We start from the raw sequence: 21,631 nt of genomic DNA on the forward strand, positions 1-21,631 counted from the left end.
TCAAACAAAGGTCTATACCTAACCGAATAAAGATTTCTCCTGAGTATCCAGCTTAAACGTAGCTCTAAATTGTTGCTAAGTCCAAAAACTCTGCTTCATTAGTAATTTGTGCGTTCTGTTTTTACCAATCTCTAATATATATATTAGAAAATGCTGACAAGACGTTTATATAGCTATTTCCGACCAGAACTCTGTCTTGGTCTTCCTATGCCTTTGGTAAAGTGAGCATATACAAAACGAGTTGGAAAGTAAATTGATCCCTAATACTTACAGTCCAGTTGGTAAATATACCTCTTGGAGGCGATTCCCTTGTATGTTCCATTTATATAACTGATTTCCATGCATTATCCAATCTTATTATTTTCATTGTAACTACTCCCTAGTGCCTCCAAAATATTTCCGGAATCAAACCATAATTTAATCATGATGTATCGCCTTCATATTGAAGTCATGCATTCATTTTTCTTTGAAATACATTCATACTTGTTCTGACAATTACTTAATAGTTGACATTCTGCCTTTTTAGTATTTATACTTACCTTAGGCTTGTTTGCTCTTTGCAATGGTATTCTTTCTTTAATATGTTAGGCTTATTAATTTTATCAAAATTATCACCAATTCTCAATTAGAGGGTACTTAGTCCTTAAAGGATGTGAGGGTGAGTCGTTGATTTCTGGCCCAGGGCAGTTTATTTCAGTACCGATTTTCTTTGTCTTGTTTGTTATAGAAAGGATTTGAATGTATTTTTCACAACTTAGCCTTATATTTTCAATGTAATGTAGCAGGAAATTTTAATCTGTCTTTATCGTATTTTTTTAATGATTTAATCCAATGTTGCAATAATTGTGATCCAATCCTAAAATTTTTCATGCTATACAATTGGAATATTTTTTTCTAGTTGCTCTTGAGAGATCATCGAGTACTTACCACCTTGTAATAGTTTATGAATTTTGATGATTAATTTGAAATATTCTCTTCAGTATGGTAAATAAATGTTTTTTTACGTCATATATACTTGTAAAGACAGTAAGAAAATAATCGGTAAATATTATTGCAGGAGAAAGTGCAAATTATGATCCAGTTCTCACGTTCAGTCTCTTGTTGCCTTCGTCACCTTTGACTATGGTAGTTATCTATCATGAGATGCACTAGGGTAAAGGGTATAAATGCAGTTAATTGAAAACACATTTTATTTTTCTACACTATTTATTATGAAAATATAAATACAAAACTTACTATGTTGTGTTCTTGCAGTTACCACTCTGTGGTCACATGATAATTTCTGTAATTTTTTTGCTGGAGTGGGGATTGGATTATACAATGAAGGGAACAAATAGTGATTTTTCAGAGTGCCAATACGTATTTGAGCAAATTTCATCTCGTAGTGAAGCTGAATGAGGTGTAAAAGTTCAATTCCACCTTGGCATGTTTATTTTAGGCATGAATTTAACGAAGGAAGTTTTGTAAGGGGGCTGAAACAAAAACAACTCACTCCAAGAGGAAAATTTGCTCTCACTGCGTAAGTTCGGTGCACTTCAGTTCTGTTAACAACACAACAAACATCATTGGGTGAAAACATCGAATGACTAGTACAATATCCACCTGATAAAAATCTCCCTGACACAAAATAACGAATCAGTTCACTTTAATACAACAAATTTCCATTTTCCACCATTTGATCGTTTGTTTTTTTTGCACAACTTTTGTGGTGAGAGCATGGAATGGAATCAATAATACCAATCAGTCAATAAGGTATATGGCAGAGCACATGTGAAGAAAACATAAAAGTTTTTTGATACAAATTGTATTTACTAGGTTTGAAGTTAAATATTAAATATATATAAATAATTAAATTAGTGTTTTAACGTTGCCATAGTAATACATATAAGGGGTGCAAGATGATCATAATAAATAAAATCAGTGAAGATATATTTTCGTTTCCTTAAAAATGTGACCGTGTATTCTTGTACCACAGCTAACTGAAAACATATTCCTATCAGGATTTAATGTTTCTGTATCCTAGTCATGTATTAATATGCCTGCTCATATTGAGGGTGTCCTAAGACTTCCTGTTGAAGTTCGTTTTATTGCTCATTACAAGACTACACCAGTGAGCTCAGGGTGCTATAGCTACAGAAGACTAGATTCATTGTATTATTTGATATCTACATACGTTATGAATGAAGCTTATCATCTTCTCATATTGCTTTTATTATTAAATGGCAAGCCTTACTTCATTGTCAGGCTTTCATGTTCCTCCCCTAAGATCAATACTTTAAAATTCTTATTACCACTATTGCTCTATTTCTGGGAATATTTACTTGGTGGAATATTATTTTCCACCCTGAAATACCCATACTACGTTTTTATTGCTTTCGAATACCCGGCATTTTCCTGGGCTCGTTGTGCTTCTATCGGGTTCATCACACAGTGGTTATTGCTTTCAATTATTGCAATAGGTCCCTGCGGCCGGCGAGATTATAGGCTGTGATATGAACTTCAAAGATAAATCTCCACTCTTTCATCAGATTAAATGCTTTACATGCATAAAATTTGATGCATTACTGGCTGAAGAATAGGTGAAATTTCTTCCCAGTGGAGCTGAAATACAGAGATATCTATGAAGAGCAGATCATGGTGCCGTAACCGAAAACCAAGAAGTCTCGGACCCAGTTATTGCCAGTTGAATGTTGGAAATAATCGTTGCAAGGAAATATGACCTAGCGGAGCGTACCCTGCATAAAGATACAAATCTATATTCGTTGAAAATATTTACATACATTTACATACCAGGTTTTCAAAAACCCACTCATAGCCTCGTAAAAAATGAATCACTTGCACATACATACTCATACAAGCCATGCACGCAAATATATTTGTAAAAAACTTTACTCATCAATATTCTATCCTCCCCGTCCAGTTTAACGGGAAGAATGAAGGCAAAAGGCAAACCAAGCGTCTAATTGTACTCACTTGGACTCACAAGCCTCCGAAAAATGCACTCAGTGTGTGTTTTAAGTTATAATCCCGCCAAGCTATTATTATACGTATAATTCATCTAATATACACGTTCCAAATTATACAACAAGAGTCTTTCACGAAAATCTCAAGTCATAAATTCAATCCTTTGTGAAAAAGCGCCTTGTCACGGCTGTAATTCCTTGAACCTCAAAAAATATCTTGACGGATTTTTATCGCACCTTCGAAAATAATACCTTCCTAGCAGCAGATTGTTTTAATAAAATTTTTTATCAGTGACAATGATGTGAATCACAATGAACAATCTTTCGTTGTGAAATATTCTGCGGTTCTTATCCAATTAATGAAATTATTTATTTTGGTTTTCTGATGTCCGTTTTTATTGCATTCTAGTGTATGTCAGGAAAAAATTTCCAAATAATTGGTTGTAGCGACAATTTATTCACCGTTATATAAGTATTTTATGAATAGTTCAGATATAATTTCAATGCACTTTCGTTGAACAAAGAACAGCAAATTGAAAGGCACACGGTGCTGCTACAACTAGAGAATATTTTTTTTTCATTTTTAATTTCCTACGGATCCAGAATAACTCGTACTTTAAGCACACGACTATGCATTGGTATTTTTAAATTTCGAACGACTGCTTTTCAAAAATTACTACCTTTCCAGAAAGTCGATCGCAACGAGAAAGAAGTGTTAGGGTCAGAAGTAAATGGCTCAGGTAATGGGAGAGATCGTGTTCTCCTTTACGGGAAAATGGATTCCCCAAAGACAGCCGCCGGACCAAACGAACGCTAATGGAGGTAAGGGCGTTAGGGAAAGGGCTCTGCGGCGCTTGTCATTAGGTAGACCCTGGAAGCTGATGCATTCACCCCTCTATATCCTCGTTTACAGTAATTTAGGGCCCTGGAGGAGGGATCCTTCTGGGCACCTGACTCTTGAGGTCATTCAACCATTAATTTCCAAGATTCTGCGACAATCATGTAGTCCTTAAGGTCACTCCATGGAATTGTGAGTAAAAAAACATTGTATTTGACAACAAAGTGTAGGTTAGGTACTATAAATTGTAAAATTATATTAATTTTAACTTTATAATTGTGCTTATCATGTATGTCCCTCAAAAGTAAGGTGGTGAAGATATTTATACTTATTCTCCAAATGTGAAAATTTATTTTATGATCACCAAAAGGCACTTCCAATTATGAATATCAGTATTTAAGGTTTATCATGCTAAAATTTACCATTATATGCTGGCATCAATGGAGTATTTCAACACTTTTGTCTAGATAAGGGCTCGTGTATTTAGTTTAATTTGACGAGTTATTTTGGATCACATTTACGGTTACTATTTGTTTCCGTGGAAATTGGTATTCTTTTGTAATCTCAGCGTTTTCAAAGCCACTGAAAATGACGCAAGCATGTACTCATTCACACCGACTCATTCTCAGGTCTATATCACTTTTTCTTAAAAACTCTTGTTGAACGGGTATTAATTTGTTAACGCTTTACAAACGACTTAGAATGGCTTACGCTTAGCAAATCATATCTAAAATTATGAAATAAATTACACAGGCTATGAAGTATTAAAATTAACTATAATTTTAGAATATGTATATATTATTTTAAAAACTGCATATGCTGGTTTGACATTGCCTCCACGTGGGAGAAATGTATACAGAAATCATGTCATAAACTAACCATCCTAAAATGACTTAGATATATATTAATCCGACTTAAGTACATGGCAGCCGCTTTGGATTCTCTTTCCTCAGCTTATTTTTGACTAGAATTCACACTCGATCCATTTTGCCGGTCCGATTCTTAGATTCGTCAATTCAAACTTCATTGTGTTGCTTGCGGTAATGGTATATTTCATTTCCCGAAAAATTCTGATTTTGCTGTTACTTTGGAGGATATCAGTTACTATTTTTTCTTTAGACTATATTTTTAAACATTATAATGGAGGATATGGTTTTAACAAATAGTTTAAACAAGCAAGTGTCATTCATTCTCGCCCATCACAGTAAAAATCTACAACTACCCCATATGCTTTGCTGTTACATAGTTTTACGGCGAAATCTTCAGTTTTCTGCTGCAAGTTCTCTGAATTCTTCAACACAGAAAACATTATTATTGTTTTCTTCATCTCGGCATATTTTTAAAGATTAAAATGTGATATTCCCGGGAGTTGAGTTGGATGGAGATATTGTCGCTTGCGGACAAAATGTGGCCTGAATGGCATGGAATGGGTGGCATTGAAATTCTGAGGGAACGCGAAAGATGTACATGGAGAGAGAGTGGGAGATTCAAGGGAAATGGCCAAGTGGAGCACATGTTGGGAAGCTGCTGAGGCCCGCTCTGGAAAACACGACGGGGTGGCTGGCGTCTGGAGCGGTAGGAGGAATGGAGATAGGGAAGGGGGCGTCTAAGTCAAGAGGATGGGGGCGAGCAAGGGTGTAGGAAAGGGTGTGTGGTGGTAACAGTCGAGGGCACGAAATTAAAAACAAACAGGGTTTCTGTGGGGTGGGTTGGATTCCGGCTCAGCTGACGCATCATCCTACCCTCTCCCCTTTCTTTCGCAACCCTCCCTGCTCCCCTTTTCACTCCTGTTTCCCTCGATCCCCCTCGCACCCCCACCCGGCAAACTTTCCCATGCCCTCCATCTAGAGCAAGTGGACTTGCATTCATCCCATCTACTCCTAGGGAATAGTCAAAATATTTTCCTTTGTTGCTCATGAAAGTGTCTGCAGCTAACAGCGACCGAGGGGAGTCTCTCCCCTGAAAGAAATTGTTTTGAGAATAGGTATAGTTACTTATCCTATCCTTATTAGTATATAAAGTGTGTAGGTGATAGTTTTGAAGCCTAAAAATCCAATACACATGTACTCAAATTATTTTTTTTGTTTTCTTTTCCTAAATCACAATCATAGTATTTCATGCTTTTTGCTACGGTATTTTTTTCGAAATGAAGTTCATTTAACCCTATGTTTTCCCCCAATTTATATATTTTATCACTGCATTTTAATTTCTATTGTCTTCCTATTCCAAATTAATGTTTCCAACTCACAAATGCTCTTTCATTCAATTCTCTCCCATTCTAACCATTCTTCTTGGATTCCAAGATTTCCCCTTCTTATTTGTAAGGCGTTTTTATCCCTTCGTGCCACTGATCTCATGCGAAATCCGTCGCTCCCTCCACAGTTTTTTCCCCGGTCCTCAGGGGACTATTACGACCGTTGCCCGATGGAAAGAAAACAATCATCGTTTTCTTTTGCCCCTGTTCCAACATCCTCTAATTTTTAGTTTTTGCTGACTCGCCAAAAACGTTTTATATTTGCTTTTTTATTTTATTTCATCAATATGATTCTAACTTTGTGATTTTATCATTATAAATTTTCCTTTTTTGAAAGCAATACTTGTTTTCATAAACTGTTTAATCCAAAAATCTCTGCAGCCATTTTTTTCTCGATCCAAAGTCACTTTATCTAGCCATTAATACCTAGTAATTTATTTAATTAATGACGATAATTAAATGAATGATCGACTGAATGAAGCAGAATCTCATTGATAATGTTAGCGAGTGTCTTTTTTTTCGAATTCTCAGTAAAATCTGCGTCCGACCTATTTATATATCTCCCCTTTTCCAGAAATCTTTCCTAATTTGCTCTCTAGGTTCAATCCAGTTCCCTCCTCTGTTACAGCGACTCCATTGAGTTGCACAGGCCGCTTGAATCCGCTCAAGAGAGAATAAAGGGAGTGTTTGGGAGGATGACAGTGAATAAGAATGCGAGAAGCCGGTTCGAGAGGTAGGTTGAAGATGGAGGGATAGAAGCAAACGCAGTTCTCCCTCAACAGCCTCGTGTGTGTTTGATGAGCGTATTTGCCGAGGATGTAGTGCATCGTCAATTGGCTTGACAGCTCCTGGGAATTGATGTTCGAAAAGGACTTCCAGCAGGGGTTTCAGGTTTTTCACTTGGATTTCGTTTTTGTTTATAAGCATGGCGTGGTATTTGTATGGGCATGACAAAGGGTATCATAAAGCTGTGCATGGTTCAGAGCAGGTCAAAGTACAGCACATTGTCATATTTCTTGTGTTGAAGTAAATCGGCAATTTTCCGTTTTCGGCAAGCATATATTAAATGGGCTAGGTGTGTTAGCTGTGTATTATGTTATTTTTTTAGCTCTTGTGTAATCTCCATTTTATTCATAACTTCATGTGGATTAACCTATTCGTTTTTTTCACAGGATTGAAATTTTCAATGCTCACGTACTAATACTTTTCGTGTACTCACGCAAGAACCAATGAAGCTCTGAGTTGATCGAATCTATAATAATTGAAGGTAGCATGTAGTAAGCTTTCCAAAAAAAAGGTTGCGGAACCGGCATTGGAAAATTCGTGTTAAACAATAAATATCGTAATAATAACTTTGGATAATGTATTTACAATGAAAATATTGCACTATTTCCCTAGCTTTTAATATCTATATATAATTTCATTGTATATAGATATACCTCAATGCTTTCGCTGCTATATTAAAATGTACAATTATTTGCAAAAATACTGCATGACTATTTATCAATTTATTTTCGATAAAAAAATCAGTTTCATAATTGCTAAAGGCATGTTGACTAATATTTCATCCTTCCCGGTCTTTATTTTACATGTTCTGGGATTTACCGCACAATAGCTTACTTGAAGCTTCAAGTATCGTGCACCAGTGGAATGTTTTTCGAAGTGGAGAGAGCCGATTCCATATCTTGGACACTTGCTCAGGTAATTGAACACGGCACTTATCATTCATTATGTGTCTATATCTACACCATATTTTACATATGAAAAAATTCAACTAACAAAATGAATTTTCCTTTAGTCTCTGTTTTAATTCTATTAAGAATATAATTACCCTCAAAAATCTGTTCAACGCGTGTAAAATAGTCATCGATATCTTATAAACCATAATAATGGAATAATAAAATGCATGTATTACTCTCATCCTCTTTCTCCTGGAATGTCATAAATATATATTTACAATTTGTTGCCTATGGGTTGCTATTTGCGCTGCTAGCCAAAAAGACTCATCAATCACCGATTATGCATTATATCTATTAATTGCTCGTTGTTTTAACGTCTTTGGGCTTCAAGTGACTTCGCGCACGGGCCATTGCCATTAATTATGAATTTATTGCTAAGTGACTAGGGTTCTCACTAGATTTTGGTTATACTCATTGCCTAGAAATATATTCATATTATCGTTGTGTTCGAAACCCTGCTCGTTTGTGTTTGACGAGTCCTTGAAATGGTTGAAAATATATTAAACCTTTAAATTATGTAATAACTAAGCTACCCACTGTTAGTTATTCTTATATACACAAAATTTTATCATTCCATTCACACCGTCTCCGATATCCCAGGACGCACTTTATAAATGAAAATCAAGGAACACCCATTTTACAGCCTGTCCCATCAATGAGCGGCCCTCATATTTTCAATAATTATATAAAAATTATACTTCGTTTCTCTTTTAAAATTTATTGAAAAGTATCACTGTCGTTTTTTTTATAAATGCCGGTTGTAAAATATTGCGACAATCCCCAAGTGTTCAGTCTGGGTAATAATTATGTATTTTTGAAGACCACTTTGTTTCACAATGGATTGGGTATGTGGCAAATTTTTGTGCGCACAATTGTTGCTTTAGTTTTAATTTATTGCTCTTTGTGCTCTCATCATAAATGCACGCGACCTAATACCGGCCGAATTATTTTTCAGTAACATTCAGATCTACGATTCACTATAAATTCAGAAAGTCCATTGGTTCAGTCGAAGACGGGAATGAATGGATCGCTTTTAGTTTGTATAATGTGCCTTTTTTATCATTGCTATCAATTTTAAAATATCTACAGTGTATAAAAAAACCTCTTGGTGATTCTCGATTCTAATGCAATTGTTTAGATTGCCATGCATCACTTACAAAAGTACTTCATTCTATGTATTGAAACTATATGCCTTTACAAGGTACAAGCTTTCAATGAATATGTATAAAAATCTCTTTCCGTCTAAAATTTTAGATTAGTCGTAACTAGATTGATAAAACCTCAAATTTTCTCTAAGTACTGGAATATAATTGTAATAGGATGCTTCTTTTGCAATTAGTTATATTAACTTTTGGTGTATAGGCTCGAAAGAACCCTTGTCTGCTGCATTTAGGGCACTTCAGATAGTACAATTCAATTTGTTTGTTGATAGTTAAGAAAAACGTGCTCCCGAAAAAAATCTTTCTTGACTATCTTGAGAGAAAGTTATCAGAATTATAGTCCATCTCTTTCAAACAATCAAAATTGTCCTATCAATGTCCTTCGAAAGGTTTCATACCCTTTGGCCAAAAGATATATTTGTCATGACTGAACAAAACCAGTTGCTTTACCACAGCATTTCAAATAGCTCCATTAGGGATCACTTCAACCGTATCGTGGTTAGAACATTTCACGCGATTACAAAAGAAGAGGACGCAAAATATGCGAAAGTATTTTGAAATATCGATCACCTGCCCAAATCTTTCAGTGAGTCCACCCTTCAACCAGGGTACACGGTACCAAGAGGGGGTGGGGAGTAGTGCAGAGGTTGAGGTGAGGTCAACATTGGAGCGGCATTGCTGCAGAGTACTGAACCTTCTGGTCCCTCGATAGGCGGAGCCAGACAAATCTGGAGATGTGGAGGCGGTGGAGGTGCAGAAGTAGGGTGTTGTTGCTGCGGCTGCTGTCCGGGCCGATTCTGCTGATGATTCGGATGATGCGAGGACTGCGTTTGGTGCTGCGGCTGTTGCCTGTTCTGGGGCGGCCCGACAGGCCGCGGACTCTCCGGCCCCATTTGATGTTGATGATGACTGGACGAAGAATTCTCGCAACTGCTGTCCATGCTGTCGCCGCCTCCACCCTCAGAGCCGTCCTTGAAGCACGCCGACTCGTAGTGCTTGTTGAGGTACGACTTGAGGGCGAAGGACTTGTGGCATCGGGTGCAGCGGAAGTTCTTGGCGGCCGAGTGCGTCTGCATGTGGGCCCGGAGGTTGGAGCGGTCCGCGAACGCCTTGCCGCAGTGCGCGCACCCGTACGGCTTCTCGCCGGTGTGGGAGCGCAGATGTCCCTGCAGGAGCCAGGGCCTGGAGAAAGCCTTGCCGCACACGCCGCACACGTGGCTCAGGCTGTGCGTCAGCACGTGCATCGCCAGTGCCGGCATGCTCACGTACGCCTTGCCGCAAGTGCTGCACTTCTTGGCCGACTGCGAATCCAGACTGCGGTGCGTCTGCTTGTGCCGCGACAGGTTGGACGAGGTGGCGTACTGTTTGCCGCACTCCGGGCACGTGTACCGCGGTCTCTCGGGCTGCGCCGAGGGCGCCAAAGAAGGCAGGGGTGGAAGAGCGGATATGCCATTGGTCTTCCGTTTGGATCTGCCGTCGCTGACGAAGAAGGCCTCGTAGGTGTAGGCTATTGTCTTGCCCTGGTTTATCCTGAAGACCTGAGGCGTCGAAGGAGCAGTTGGGTGGGTCATGTTCGGGGAGAGGCTGGTAATGACGCTGGGGTTTGAGTTCTGGCTCGGGGCCCTGGGTGGCTGTTCGTTGCAGTCGGGTCTCATCTCGCGGTCCATATGGATGGATAGGGGTTGCGGATGGATGGGTTGGGGCGGAGGGGGGGAAGGCGGCAACCGCGCCGATGACTGTGGAACCGCATTGTGCTTCTGCGACGTCTCCTCCACCGAATGTTGAGGCGCGTTGTTGAGGTGGTCCGACCCCGCGGCAGCGGTGGATGCGCTGAGGTCTAAGATCGCGTGCGCCGCCGTGATGTCCGGGTGCGGCCTCTGCCTCTCCGGCTGCGATTCTGTCGAGGGTCCATCTAACGAATACGGGCGGTATATGTCCTTCTTCTTCGGCGGCAGGGACAGAGCGGCGCCGGTGCTAGTGAAACACATCGCCAGGGACTTCCTCGGCGTCGGAGCTGGTAGAGTCGCGACCGGTTCCGAGGTCGCAGTCGGGGTAGACGTATGCTCTTCTTGGGTAGACGCCTGCTGGCTCTGTTGGTAATCCTTGTTTGGTGTAGGTGGCGCTGGGGGTGAAAGTTGCGGTGGCGGGGGAGGCGTAGGCGTCCTAGACCTTGGACGGGACGGAGGCTGAGACGGTGATTGTTGTTGAAGTTGCTGGTGGTGACCGTGGTGCTGTTCTTGGACGGCGGGCGAGTGAGGGTGGTGGAGGGAGGCGAGGTGTAGCTGGTGCTGAGGGTGAACGAACGGGTGCAGGTGCGGGCTGGTCGTTGGGGGATGTAGGTGATTCGGAGGCGGCGGGGGAGGAGGGTGCTGGTAAAGGGGCGGAGGGTTGTGACTGTGGTGGTGCTCCACCCATCTCCTCCAAGCTTCTTCGTTGCTGTCCGAGCTTTGCGAGTGTGGAGGCATCGGCGGTGGAGGTAGAGGCGGTGGCGGGCCGGCGGAGTAAGAATGGTGGGGAGGGTGATGCGGCGGGTGGTGGAGGTGGTGCTGGGGGAGCGTCAGCGGGGGAGGAGGGGCGTAGGCCGGGCTCTGGAGGAGCAGCGACGAGTACGACTCCCCATGGGGCGATATTCCCATCTCATCCCTCTCGAGGACCGGGTGAATCCTTGGAAGGTAGGCGGTGTAGTTTAGTGATGAAAGCTCTTGGACGTAACCTGAAATGACAAGAAAAAGAAATTTGCCCCTAAGTAACTTTTTATCACATTTGATTTCTTTATATCATATATTATCAAGTTTCAAATTTCTGTAGGGTTAAAATAATCGTTACATTCTTATATTCAAATGGACACAAAAATCGCGCACAACCGTCGATACAAGCTCTCTTGTTGAATATGTGTTTCCATTCGAAGTTCTTTTACAGTGGTGCCATTCAGTTATTGTTCTGAAGATTTCTTGTTTTAAATTCTGCTATGAAATGCTTAGGTAGTGCAATATTAATACATAATAATATGATATTAAGTATTCTCAATAGTAAAAATAGTTGCTACGATATCTCATTTAGCTTTCACGGCATCTTGTAAAGACGAATTTCTGATGCTGTTTTAATTGGGAATATCTTGAGTCTGCTGACGTACAAAATACATTAGAATGATAGCTCTGTAATAGAATAGAGATATTTACGTACTCCTGTGCATTTTGTCGTAACTTCTGTCGCTCTCACGATACGTATCGTTATTTGCACAACAATTTCGCATTCAGCTAGCCGGAAAAGATTGTTATCCCTGTATTTAATTCCTCTCCCCACATAAAATCTATATTTTAAGCCGCATATTATTGTTTAAGGACCTTGTAGATGCGTACAAAAAAAATTACCTCCAAAATAAATTTACTTAAATTTTCTGTGAACCCTTAACTTTGCTCTTCATTTCATCCTACCCTTAAGTTGAATTCTTCCCGGGTAGACCGGCAAAACCTAAGATAACTCCGTCTCAAGATCTTTTTCTTACCCTTGAGACTTGCCTTCGCCCATAGAGAGGTACTTATGGGAAGTAACCTCTGGAGAAACCTCGTGCTGCGAATTAGCTGTTCCTTGATTCAGTTTCCCTTCTTTCCTTTTCCTCACCTCTCTCAGCATCATATATGTCACCACCCATTTCACAAAACCCCGAAGTAAGACCTCAGCTTCCATGGTTTCTCTCTGTTTCTTCTTACGATTGTTCTTCCGCGCTCACTCTGAAAAAATGCAGGCCTACTGAGGTCTTGTTCGTTTGGAGCTCAACGGTGTCATCAGCTGACCGCGTCGTCCTCTCTCTTGAGTCCAAGTTCCTCGACAGAAGAATGGATTCAGGATATACCCGCGAATCTCCTCTGCAATAGCGTTTTGCTTTCTTGCTACTAAAGCGTTATTTGGCTCAGGGAGGCCGTGTTGTCTTTCAGGCGCAACTAGAAAATTTTGTATTTTCCCGGCCTCACATTTTCTCCCACTTCAAGTGTTGGTTAGTGTTTTTTGTTGTGAATGCTGCTAGTGGATGATGGTGTAGTGCTGGAGGAGTATATTTTTGCGTATCTCTTCTGAAGGTTTCTCTCTGTAACCTAGCGTTTAAAATCGTTGAGTATCGATTTTCTTAGTATATATCTGTTATGTTTTCCTCTAATTAAAAAGTAGTATTCACGTTAAAGACATATTTATTCGGCATAAATGCTCTCGCTATGCTATTAAATTTTCGGCAGCTAAAATTTCAGCGAATTTTACCCGGTTTAATCGTCTTTTTTATTTCTTTTCAATTGTGTTCTGCACTTAGGGTAGTGTAACTTCCCAACTTCTGCTTTGTCATCTTTGTGCGAAGTTGTCATCTTTGTACCAAAATCCACGCATGAACTAACCCGTTCTGGAGACTTAGTTCCCTCTCTTCAGCTACCTCAGCACTCCCAAGGCACTTCCTCTTTACTTATCCAAGTTTGTAACGCGCTCCCCACCCCTTCTCTCTCCCTCATTCGGTTTTCCAAAGTTTTAGGCCCGCTACATGGTAGTTTCCGACCCATCTCATCCGCCTGGCTCCACAGCATCCTCAGTTACCCACTAATTCGCCGTTCATGTTTATAGGTCCGTCCTATTGAATAATTTACTCACCTAAGTACTTAAACATTGCTCTTATTAATTTGCCAACTAAACATCAGTTTGAATGGTATTTTTATGATTACTTTCATTTTAAAATTTTGCATGGTTATTTCTAATTTCTAATATTTTTTCTGGGTAATTTCTATTATAGATTACTTTACACGCAGCTCTCACATAAGGTTAACATTTGCTCTGACTGAGGCTTTTCCTTATAAACTCTATTTTAAGCCTAAGTTTGGACTCACGGGATTCATTCAAGTTGCTACTTAAAGTAAGTCAACGTCCATTTTCGCCCGTGCTGTTCCGAATTGTCAGGAAAACACGACCCATCTTCGTATCTTACACCTTTGGTTGTTGATATTTATTGTGCAGAGACCACCCTCGCTCTCTTCAACTTTCAAAATGGGTTTAGCGCGCTTAAAAGTCATTCATTTAATTTTTCCACAGTTTAATAATCTCCTCTTTTATTTTATTGCTACAATTAGTTAAATTTGTAGAAAATGGAACAAAAATTTTACTGCAGCATAAATAATACTAGTGATAAATGTAGTGAACCATGCTAGTGATAAATGAGACAATGAGCCCTAATGTGTGGTTACATCTGACGGCAATAAAATCAAAGTAGTATTTTTGTTCGAAGGGCGTGTAAATGTCATGGACGCGCCCGAACCGCCCCTCTTCTAGCCTTCGTCTGTAATTAAAACTTTCTCTTCTCTTTCCTGCTTTGGCCCTTGGGGAGCAGTAACATCGCAGTAGGAGGATGTTCTCGGAACCAACTTCTGCCTGTGTCTGTGGCAGAATCCCCCAGTTATCTGGCTGTGTGTCAGATTTCCCGAAATGACTCCCCTTTAAGTTCGAACTCGTGGGAGCGAGAGACGTATTATGGGGGAATGCTGTCAGCGTGAAGCAACTTATACCGTTGTTCTCATCCCTAGGTCTACAGTCAAGTAGAGCATTGATTTTAGTGAATCCGTTGCCATTGAATTTGCGCGAGGGCATTTCACTCAGTAAAGGAACCTATTTTTCTATATACTCCTTCGTTCCTTTTTCTTAGCCCTTCCGCTATGTTTTTTGCGTTACAACATCACTGCCTCGTTTTCAAATAAAATTGTGCTATTTGATCCTCACCGATTCCACTAATAGTTGTAAAATCTAATCATTTATTACTTTTATTGAATTACATGGCTTTACTAATATACGAATTTGACTTTTGGTGAAAGCGATTGACAATCATGCATCCATATTAATATCCCGAAACGACATTCTGGAGTTTATTTTAAAGTGATTTGATCCAAAACCGAGTTATCACACACATTGACATGCAGTAATTTTTTATTCACTGCCAACAATTATGCAGGTATTTGCTTAAATGCATGTGAATTGAATAAATCTGCTTTGAACGATGAATGATATTTTCTTAAGCTGATTTATTCAATTTAAATGTATTACATGGTTGCATTCGCATATTCAAGAGAACATACAATATTTTATCCGCGTTCTTATTTATCGTGAGGATATTTATATCTTTGACCGCAAATCAATTTCATTCAATTTAGTTATAATTTCCATTCTCAATAATAAATTAAATAAAGTTTTTCTTTAAAGTAAAACTTCGTAGTGCGTCATTTAAAATAAAATTCATGAGCTAAATTTACTACGGGAAAAACCTGAAAGCTCTCTTGAAATGATTGCAAGGTTTACGGTATTGTCATGAATATGCATTACATCATGTCCTGTAATTGTGTTCTTATGCTCATGATAAAAAAAGAATTATGTTATTGTTATTTACTGTATCATGATTATAACTAGTCTGTGCAAGATAATGGGATTAAGTGGAAAAGTTAATGCATCCACTGGTAATGTGTTTAAGGTATCACATGACAAGATTATTGCTACATGGAAAATATTAGGCATCTACTTGCAATGTGTGTGAGATATGAACTTGTTATTGAATAAACCATTCGCCAGCGTTACTTCGGGCCAATCAGAAAATAAATTAAGGAATAAGAGCAATCTTCGTGTTTTTTGGTAACTCATTCAGGACATTTCATACTAATTGTCCATGCCTCTCCCGTGATGACGTTCTATTTCAATCCTATGATCGCTTTAGAATCGAATGCAGTCGGTATTTTCACGTCGGACTTTTTTTTTGGGGGAACGAGTGTGGCCCGATCCCGTGGTTCCTTCCATTTCCACTCGGATCCCTCCTATGTGTCGGACCGTGGAATTCTCCCCGCAATTTTTTCCCTCCCTCTTTTCCCACGGCCACATGGACGTGTGTGTGGGGGGGGGGGGCGGGGGGGTTTGGAGATGTGGCCTGAGAGAGAGAGAGCCGATATGTGTTTCGAGGGTTTTCGCATTGATCCGCGGCCCTGTGTGCCCATGTGGGAGCGGGGCGAGCGTGTGCCCGCGGCTGGCGTGTGCATGTGAACCTGGAAGCGCGTATGTGTGTCTGCGGGGTGCGGGTCGGGTAGAGGTTCCCAGGATAGCCATTGCCCCGCCTCTTCAAAAACCCACCCCTCTGCACCCCCGCATCCTCCTACCACACTTTCCTTCCTCCCCATGGCCGGTGGTGTCGAGACTCTGCCAGCAGTTCCCTCTGCTGTTACTACTACCACCACCATGCACCGGAACCCGTTCCTTCTCCCTCTCTATCTATCTCCCTTCTGCTTCCTTCCCTTCCTGCACCAAACACATTCCAAATACTGCTCTCCCTCTCTCTCTTTCCCGGCAAAGAGCTTTCTCACTTCCATCCATTCCCTTCTCTCCAGTATACTGGTTTCCCATGCTCTCTGTCCTTCCCCCCTTTCTCTCCGTTCCCGCACCGAATACGCCCACTCCAACAACCAGCCAACCAAGCCTCCCACCCGCTGTATCCACTCTCTCTCTCTCCTTCTCTACTCATTTCTCTCCCTCTCTTTTCCAACCCTCCCGCCCCAGCGAAAAAATCGATTTAGTCTCGAGACTTCTATTACACAATCGCAACGAGAATAATCTCTCTGCTTTTTCGTTGGTGTGACTTTGGGAGCGGTGACGGATCATCGCGAGACGCGTGCGCTCACACTTTTTTTTCGGTTCGTTTATTTTTTTTGTAATTATATGCGCCGATCTTCGGGAAGAAACTTGACGGGTCAGGAATTCGAAAAAAAACAAACAAGTGAACGTCATGTATGTGTTCTTTCTTTCTCTGGTGGGCGTCCGCCTGCCTCGGGATTGTCCGCCGTTGACGTTTTCATTCCGTCGTGCACGGCGAGATAACCGGTTAGGTGTGCGTGCTTCGGCGTGATTAGTGAAGGCGAGTGGATTACGTGCAGATCTCCTGTCGCGGAGAAGTCGTCGTTCTCCACTTGATGCGCGACAAACTCGTCGGGATGGCGACAGTCCTATGCCCTCGCGTACCCAAGGAAAAGTCGACAGATAGAGGAAATGGATAAAAAAAAAACCTGCCCATAGCACGAGCCATCTCGATGGACGCAAAAAGCCAAGTGGTCACAAGATTGGTGGCGGTTCTCGAGGGCGAAATTTTAGCTACGAATTACAGGCACCAGACCAAAAGAATTAGATAAAACTCTCGTCCTCGTGGCGGACGCCTCAGTGGGAATTCTGAGAGAGAGAGAGAGAGTGTGTGTGTTATTTTTAAATGTTAAAGCCAACCCAGAATGTGTATTTTGTGGGTCCAAATCATGGAGGAGGACGAAGGCGAGGAGGTCTCGCCTTGTTTGGCCGAGGAGTTGCGGTTGAGGGAAGTGGCAAAAGTAATAAGGAAGGAGGGAGGGAGGGAGGGTTGGTGGGTCGGGGAAGGATAGTCGCTGGCGGACGAAAGGGTAAATTTTGAAGCGAGGCTGTTAGGAGACTGTTGGGCGGGGGTGGAGTGAGCGAGCGGCCGAGGGGATTTTGTGTCAACTGGCCTAATCTCATTGGCTCTCAGGGCAGACAGACACTTCATCGAATGGTGTGGGATGTTGCGGGTGGCTCGGAATTTATAGCCTGAGAGGGAAATTTTGGGCGGATAACCTGCGAGGAAAGAGGTTTTGTTGGGGCATGGTAAGGGATCGGCTCCAATCGACAATGAAGGGAGAAATCCTGTAGCTTGGCGGGAGGGTAGAAATTGCCTCTCTGCTTTGATTTTCTATCTGCCTGGAGGACAGGTCACCCCCGTGGTCTGCAAAAGGTGGTCATGGGAGGCATTAACGGTCTCTAAAGCGTCCACAAGCTCCTAATCACATCAATTTCAAATTAGAACAACGCCTCGATTCCCGCGTGTTGAAGTGGTATTTCCCTGCATTGTTCGACGCAGAAATCTCCCCAAAAGGTAATTGCTGTTGCTTCCCGAAAGATTTTCAGGCAGTCGTTTTTTATTTTTCTGGTAGTCATTTCATGCAGATGGATTCTTCAATTTCAAAAGTTCAATTTTGAGCACTTCAAACTAAAAACACGGTCTTTCATTGATAATACTTTATCTATTTAAGGTACTTACATATTTCAAGCTGTTGTTTCAAGCCACTAGATATGGAATTATTTTGCCTCCTACGTTGCTTTAGGGAAAAATATTATGTTCTGAAGTTATAATCGCTATTAAATATTGCCATATTTTTCTTTTTTGTCGGAAAAAATCCTCTGGAGAGTTAGTAGATGTTTTGCATGTTCATCTCGATATCTAAATCGCATTGCTTTCAATTTTAAATACTAAGCCAAATGGTAACGGAATTGAAGTTTCTTTAAAGTAATTATGAGTTCGTGTAATGAAAAACTAGGTTTTTCCAATTATAAAGATAGCTAGTTGGATTCAATTTGTATTACATTCAATGAATAAAAATTTTTAAGTCCATCCAAAGTAAAAATTTTAACATTTTAATTTAATAATTTTGAGTATTTTGTCAGTCATATTTCGATTTTGATTGTTTAAGGAAAGCAATCACTCATGTAAGTGATTGCCATCCCAAAGGTAGATCTCATAAATGTGTAGAACACCAATCTTTAACTTTAGAGTACACCAAAGATATTTGGGAGCACCTGCATTCTGTTCTATATAAATTGAAAGCCATAGTTTCATTTTGATTCTAGTTTTAGGCTGCTTACTATCTTAAGTTCCGACTTGTAGTACAAAGCTAAATGTGACCATTCGGTGTCTTAACTGAGGAAATAATATTATGGAGAACTGCTAAGAAATCAGTCCAGGAATAACACAACATTTGGATGTAAATCACGGCAAAGAAGCGTTTTTAGAAATAGTTACGCATTTGACTTCAAGATCATAGTTAAAACAGCTGAACCTTTTCACGTTTATGTTAATACCAGTGCTTTCCCGGTTTTAATCAGTTTAGGGGACACGATATTTTTTATTTATTATCTAATTGAAATGTATTTGATTATTTTATTTTTAATAGCTACGTTAAAACGTTAAGGGCTAAGGCTTTGTAACTTGGTGTAGGCCGTAGAATTGTTATTTATTTATCCCTATCTTCACTTTACTAGTTTTTGAAGTTTTGGTATTTCACTCAGATTTAAAATGCACTCCATATTTTAAAATATGCGTTCCTAAAAGTGCAATAGAAAAGTCAATTGCAGATGGGAGATAGCGAAAGAAAAAGTGACGTATGTTCCTGCAAGTAAACGAAATTTGCTCTTATTTTTTTATATTTTCAGCCTTTAAAAAAGGTGAAATGCACTAGCTGGTTGAAATGCACAAATTAGCTGAATATTTTCCAGATATATGCAAGTCCAAAATATTCATAATTTCTTGTCGAATGCTTAAAACGTATTGTAATTCATGCGATGTGCATCTGTAAATGGCGGTCGGATTGCAGTTGCAATTGAATCTATTAATTCCAATTGAGATGTGGTGAAACCTAACCATTATAATTGAGAGAGATCTTGTAAGTCCAGCTGAAAACCTTTCCTTACCATTTTCCAGTGGAACAGGCACGATATCTTTTATTTATGAAAGTTGAAAATACTTGTATTATTTTTCAAGTAGTCTATAACTAGCAGCTTCTTTCAAGAAACAATTGGAAAAGATAAAGGGGTTGGTGTTTTTTAAATCATGCGATACATTTAGTTGCAAATATGGTATTTGTAGAATGACAATTCCTTAGAATACAAGCGTATGCAACTAGTTTCTCGCTTTTTATTTTTTTTTTAATATTACCTATGTTTCAAGTAGTTCAATCTCAATAATAATTATAATTTTCTTACGTTTGCATCGCTAGATGAAGATCTTAATGCTGAATACTTCATAAAAATATATCATTTAGACAAGCACCTTTCCATGTGAAATTGCTGCTGATTATTGTGTGCAGTTAATGCTTAGTAAAAAAATGCATAAAAGTTCTTCCAATTTTTTTCGTAGACCTTGCGATAGAAGTTTGACTCGGAAGATGCAAAGATGCCAAATATCCTATGTTTGATTTCAATATTCCAATGGTACTTCTTTGTAATACAGATTCATGCGCGTCAAATGTCTCTTTTAAATGAGGGGCATAGATAATCATCAAAATTCCATAAGTGTTTCAATACAAGAATAACAGTAACCTGTCTAGGAGCAATTTGGAATGTATTGATATGCTAATTGATTTCCTAATTCAATCCGAATATAACGATAATGTTTTTTTATACTCCAGTACACACAGCTTTACATTTTCATGAAAGTAAAAAAATCACCATAATTATTCCATTGATGATATGAATAATGACGAAATCATATTTGGATATATGACTTTGCGATGCATAGAGGGGAACTCTGGCCCAGGTAGTTAACTAAGCTGTCTAGACTTTTGGCGCAGATCAAAATTTTGTGCTGAAATTTTTATCGCCACATGATGCCCTTTTTGGAACATAAAATATCAATATCGCATTTACGGAAGTTATACTCGGTGGAGTTATACTTGGATTGCAGATATGATAATCAAACAAACTATTTGACGGATTTCCAAGGATTTTGGATTATTATTGTTTTATTTGGGGATCTAATCATCTGACGTTAAATCTTTTAATTTTTTCCCAATTTTATTGATTCAAATTTACAACAGCAAGATAGGATGTATGACCTTTTACTTCCGTACGGGGGTATACGACTATTTACTTCCGCACGGTTTCAATTAGTAAAATTGTTCCGCGATTAGGCTAGAATGTTACATCATCTGCGATTGACAGCAGCTGGAAAACCTTTAGCACATTTCCGATGTTTTACCTATCATTGCATGAAATGTTTTGAATTGAGGGTTATAGCTGTGCGCAGTTTGTAGACGTATGTGTGAAAGCGTCATATCGAATCCATTTAAATGAGATATTTTTAATCTGTTCCCCAATGAATTAGTGTCCTACATAACCAAAAAAATAGTTTTACCTAAATACGCAGAATTTAAATCGTAAATACGGGAATTCAAACGTGGAACTTCATGTCATTTGTGGTAGTGAGATTAAGTAATGGCCGTTTTTCATAATGATTCTGTTACAATTACTTTAATCCATCTAAATTGTGGAACTCATTCTTACCATTTTTATTTTCATGTCACCCGTAAATTACTTTTTAAAAAAATTTATACGTTTCTAAAATTTCACGATATTTTATTCTTTTTGAAACTTTTTCGGGGTGTTTAATTTCGGATTCTTTATTTTAAACGAAATTACGCAATTCCTTCAGCATTGTTTAACGGTAGAATTACAACGCTTTCGATAAGAGCCCAGAGATCTTTCTGCCGAGCGTGGGAGCCAATGTGTGCGAAAATTTACCCTGAACCGCTGTCTCTCGCTACCCGGCATCTCCCACCACTCTTACCGGGAGTATTTCTGCTGCGCGTCGCCCGGGTTAGGAAGCCGGGACTTTTTCCGCCGTCCGGCACTGTTTTCCGTCGTCAGACAGCGTTTCCTTCTCGTTAGGGCTTCCTCCTCCCACCCACGTATATCCTCTCTCTACACCCCACCATTCATATAGTCCTCCACTCCTTCCCCACTCTGTTCACTCCTCATAGCTTCCCCGTTCCCACTAACCCTTGCGCCCCACCGCGGCCACGGACACTTGCGTGTACTTAACGAGTGGGAGAAAGACGACGGCGGTCTGT

General features: G+C 39.9%; 1 protein-coding gene across 2 annotated transcripts in view; it reads right to left on the reverse strand.

The window, feature by feature from the left end:
• Positions 1 to 1,187: 1,187 nt before the first annotated feature.
• The window catches only part of LOC124159295 (extensin-like), a 30,357-nt gene continuing 9,913 nt past the window's right edge, over positions 1,188 to 21,631 (reverse strand). For both annotated transcript variants that reach the window (XM_046535018.1, XM_046535028.1), the window contains exon 2: positions 1,188 to 11,667. In XM_046535018.1, coding sequence (XP_046390974.1) covers positions 9,554 to 11,667 — 2,114 coding nt within the window. In that variant the 3' untranslated portion in view covers positions 1,188 to 9,553. The remainder of the gene's footprint in view (positions 11,668 to 21,631) is intronic.

Source organism: Ischnura elegans, chromosome 1 (assembly GCF_921293095.1).
Source record: "Ischnura elegans chromosome 1, ioIscEleg1.1, whole genome shotgun sequence".
Lineage (NCBI taxonomy): Eukaryota > Metazoa > Arthropoda > Insecta > Odonata > Coenagrionidae > Ischnura > Ischnura elegans.